We start from the raw sequence: 3322 nt of genomic DNA on the forward strand, positions 1-3322 counted from the left end.
CTGAGGACCCCCCTGACCTCCGTGGTGGTGGTGGTCTGTGGGGGCAGCAACATCCACACGGCCCAGCTGCGGGCCCTGAAGGACCAGCTGGGGATGGAGTGACACCCAACCCAAGGTGGAGGACACAACAGAGCCTGGCCAGCACCCTCTGCTTGCTTTCCTTTCAAAATAACCGAAGCAAGGCCTGGTGGACATGGTGCCAGACTCCTCCCACAGCCTTTCCCAGCACACAGCATCTATGCAGGGTTGGGGAAACTGAGGCACATGGGGTGGGTGAGCCCAGGGCTCACATTGCAAGCTGGGATGGAGCCAGGGTCCTGCCTGTCTGAGGGTAGGGCTGGGGGCCACACATCCCTCTCTGCCCTGGGACATGCCAACTATCCTCCTCTGTGCCCCCCAAACCTCTGCCCCCCTCCTCTCCTTCCCCTGCTCCTCCTCAGGCTGTTTGGGCTGCAGCTCCCTGCCTCCAATTAGTAAATGCTCCCTCTCTGACTAATTACTTTGCTACTGTCTTTATGCATTATTATTCTAATGATTATTAATTATTACAATCCTCTCCCTCTCCTGCTGTGCTGGCTGTGGTCAGACAGGAACAACGTGCACGGACCTGCTTGTTACTGTGATTTATCAAGGAGATCCCGGGCTGGATTTAACACCTGTGGGCTCCAAGGTGCACCAACACGTGGGAGTGTGGGACTCCTTAGGAGCCCTTTTTCCCCCCCATCCCACTCTTTTTCCCATTCCCCCCTTTCCTCCAGGCTTTCCTGCTCTCCCCCATTCCCACTCTAATCCTTTAAGTCCTTTGCTCTGGCACCTCCTGGAGCTTTTTGTGTCTCCCCAATATTTCTCCTCCCCTCTTTTTCTGTACTGGAGTGACATAGGATCTGACTGTCTTTGGGGTTCTCCAGCCCCATCTGGTTCCCCTGCTGAGCACATGTCTCAAGCCTCACCTGGTGATGCTGGGAGACAAATCTTTTCCTGCCCCAAACCCCTTCTCACCCTCCTTCTCCTCCCCTTTGGTGCAAAGGAGGCTCAGCCTCAGGACCATCTCACCTCTGGGATCACAGACATCCCCCCCACAAAGCCCTTTCCCCTGCCCTGGCTGCCAGACCCCCAGAAACACTCTCCCTGCCTTCACCCCCCCATTACCTCCCACTGGCTAGGCCACCTCCCCAGGTGCTTCTTGGAGGCCAAACCCCCATAAATCAAAACTCTGCTGCTCCATCGTGAGCAATATCTTATGTAAAAAGGTGTTTCCAGGGAGCACCGAAGGCTGGAGAATCCTATTACAAGGCACACTATTAATTATAAGGAGTCAGCCCAACCTACTCCAGCTATTTTTTATCCCAGGTCCAAAACCTGATTACTTTCCACCTTCTGCAGACCTTCCCCTTCCAGAAAAAAAAAAAAAAGGAGAAAAGGTCAGGAAAAAAACCCCAGCATTGATGTTTGCCCAACAGCTTTTAAAAGGAATTTATTCCCAGGACTGATGCTGCTCTGGCAGGGCGAGGGGAGTTGGGTGGTGTTTCCCCAGCATAGCTGGTGGTGGCACTGGGCATGACTAAGGGGTTTGGGGTGACTCCTCCAAGCACCCCAACAAGGAGTTTTTCCCCTCCTTGCCTTGATGAGGGAGCACTTGGGCTTTGAGTGCCAACCGGGAGGATTGGGCTTTGGATGTCTGTGTCAGGGATGTGGAGATGCAGGTTATCTGGGGGACACCCAGTGGGTGTGACATGGTCCCAACTGGTGGAAGTTACCTGTGGTCACCCTGCACATGGAGGCAGGCATGAATCCTCAGTCTTGGTGCCTCCTGGGAGTGCTGGGCTGATGGGGAATTCAACCCTTGCTGCAAGGGGAGCCCTGGCTGTGATGGGAATCCCCATCCTGGTTGTGATGCTGTACCCCAACCCTGGCTGCACTGAGGACCCTGCCCCTAGGTTTGACTCCTGTACCCAGCTCTGAGCTGCAGGGCCCAACCATGGGTAAACTTCTCTGTGCCAGGGAATCCTCCCTGCTCTTGGTGGCTGCTCCTGGCAAGCCCCACAGAGACCTCAGCCCCCTGCATTGGGAGGTGGGATCTTGGAGCATTATCCAAAATTCCTCCTGCAGCTTCTTCCCCCTAGGTCTCAGAGATGGGGTGCCCTAGAAGCCCAAAACCAGCCCTCAGGTGTATGCCTTGAATTTTTTAATAATAATGATATTAATAATGATAATAGCAGCCAGTGTTCACCCGTGAATGACCTTGTGTTCCGTTTTATACTCCTCAAAATGATGGTGGGAGTGGGTTATTTAGCAACATATTGCCCTGTGCTTATAATCAGTTCCTGTTACCTCCTAACACCAACAACCTGGAAGGGCTGGAGCAGAGAGAAGCCCCCAGGTGCACTCCTGTTTCAATTTCCCCACCTGTGAGAAGGGGAGAAGGTGCTTTGCTTGGTGGGTGATGGGAGATCACTGCCTTTGTGATGGCCCCAGCTCCTGGCTCAGGGGTCCCTTGGGGCTCAGCCTGGTTCGTTGGCCACCCTGTTATTAATGCTGGTAATGGTATAGGAAGGATAAATTCCACCACTTGGCTGAACAGAGAAAATATGCAGAGAAGTGGCTGGCTTTCCATAAATCATCAGTGCTCCGTGCTACAACCAAGCCAGGACTTAAAATTCAGGTCAGGAGAGAGGGACTCTCGTAAGCCAGCGAGGGAAGGTAATTTATTCTGTTTATATCGTTTTACTGCAAGACAAGGGGGGATGAAAAACTCTTCCATGATTTTGCATTTTAAATATTAGTTCAGAGCTGCAGTCTGCCCTGTACTTTTTATTTTTGTGTCTCAGAAAGCAGGACACAGAAGGCAGGAGAGAGATGAATTGGGGTGCTGGGAGAGGAGACCCCTTCCTGCCCTTGGTATCCCCTAGGGAAGATGGGGCAAAAGCTGCTGATGGCATTGATGGACCTCCCCTTGGGGTGTCCCCCCCTCAGTGTCCTCCAGCAGCCCTGCTGACCCTCAAGGCTCTCCCAGGGGGATGCTCTGCCAGCAGGGCTGTGAGTGCCCCTGGGCTGCCTTGGGGAGGGGTACACACAATACTTGTCCCCCAGGAGAAAGAAATCATGAACTGGGCTGTCTGTTGTGAGGGAAGGTGCTGAGCTGGGTGCTGTGCCCCCTCCCAGGGCCACAGAGATGGGGTGATGAGGGGAGTGAGAGGAAGTGGGCACCCAGGTGGGTGATGCAGCAGCATCACCTTGTGCAGGGGCCACAGCACCTGTTTCACCCAGGGGAGCGATGGGGGCTGCTCCCCCAGACCCCACGCAGGGCTGGGGGATGGTGGGG

The 3322-nt window shown here is 54.3% G+C and overlaps 1 protein-coding gene across 1 annotated transcript in view; it reads left to right on the forward strand.

The window, feature by feature from the left end:
* LOC103797579 (serine dehydratase-like) overlaps positions 1–102 on the forward strand; it is a 1786-nt gene extending 1684 nt beyond the window's left edge. Inside the window, exon 7 of the mRNA XM_009069799.1 lies at positions 1–102. This exon is cut by the window's left edge and continues 89 nt beyond it. Coding sequence (XP_009068047.1) covers positions 1–102 — 102 coding nt within the window.
* The last annotated feature ends 3220 nt before the right edge of the window (positions 103–3322 follow it).

The sequence above is a fragment of the Acanthisitta chloris genome, unplaced genomic scaffold (assembly GCF_000695815.1).
Source record: "Acanthisitta chloris isolate BGI_N310 unplaced genomic scaffold, ASM69581v1 scaffold32802, whole genome shotgun sequence".
Classification (NCBI taxonomy): domain Eukaryota; kingdom Metazoa; phylum Chordata; class Aves; order Passeriformes; family Acanthisittidae; genus Acanthisitta; species Acanthisitta chloris.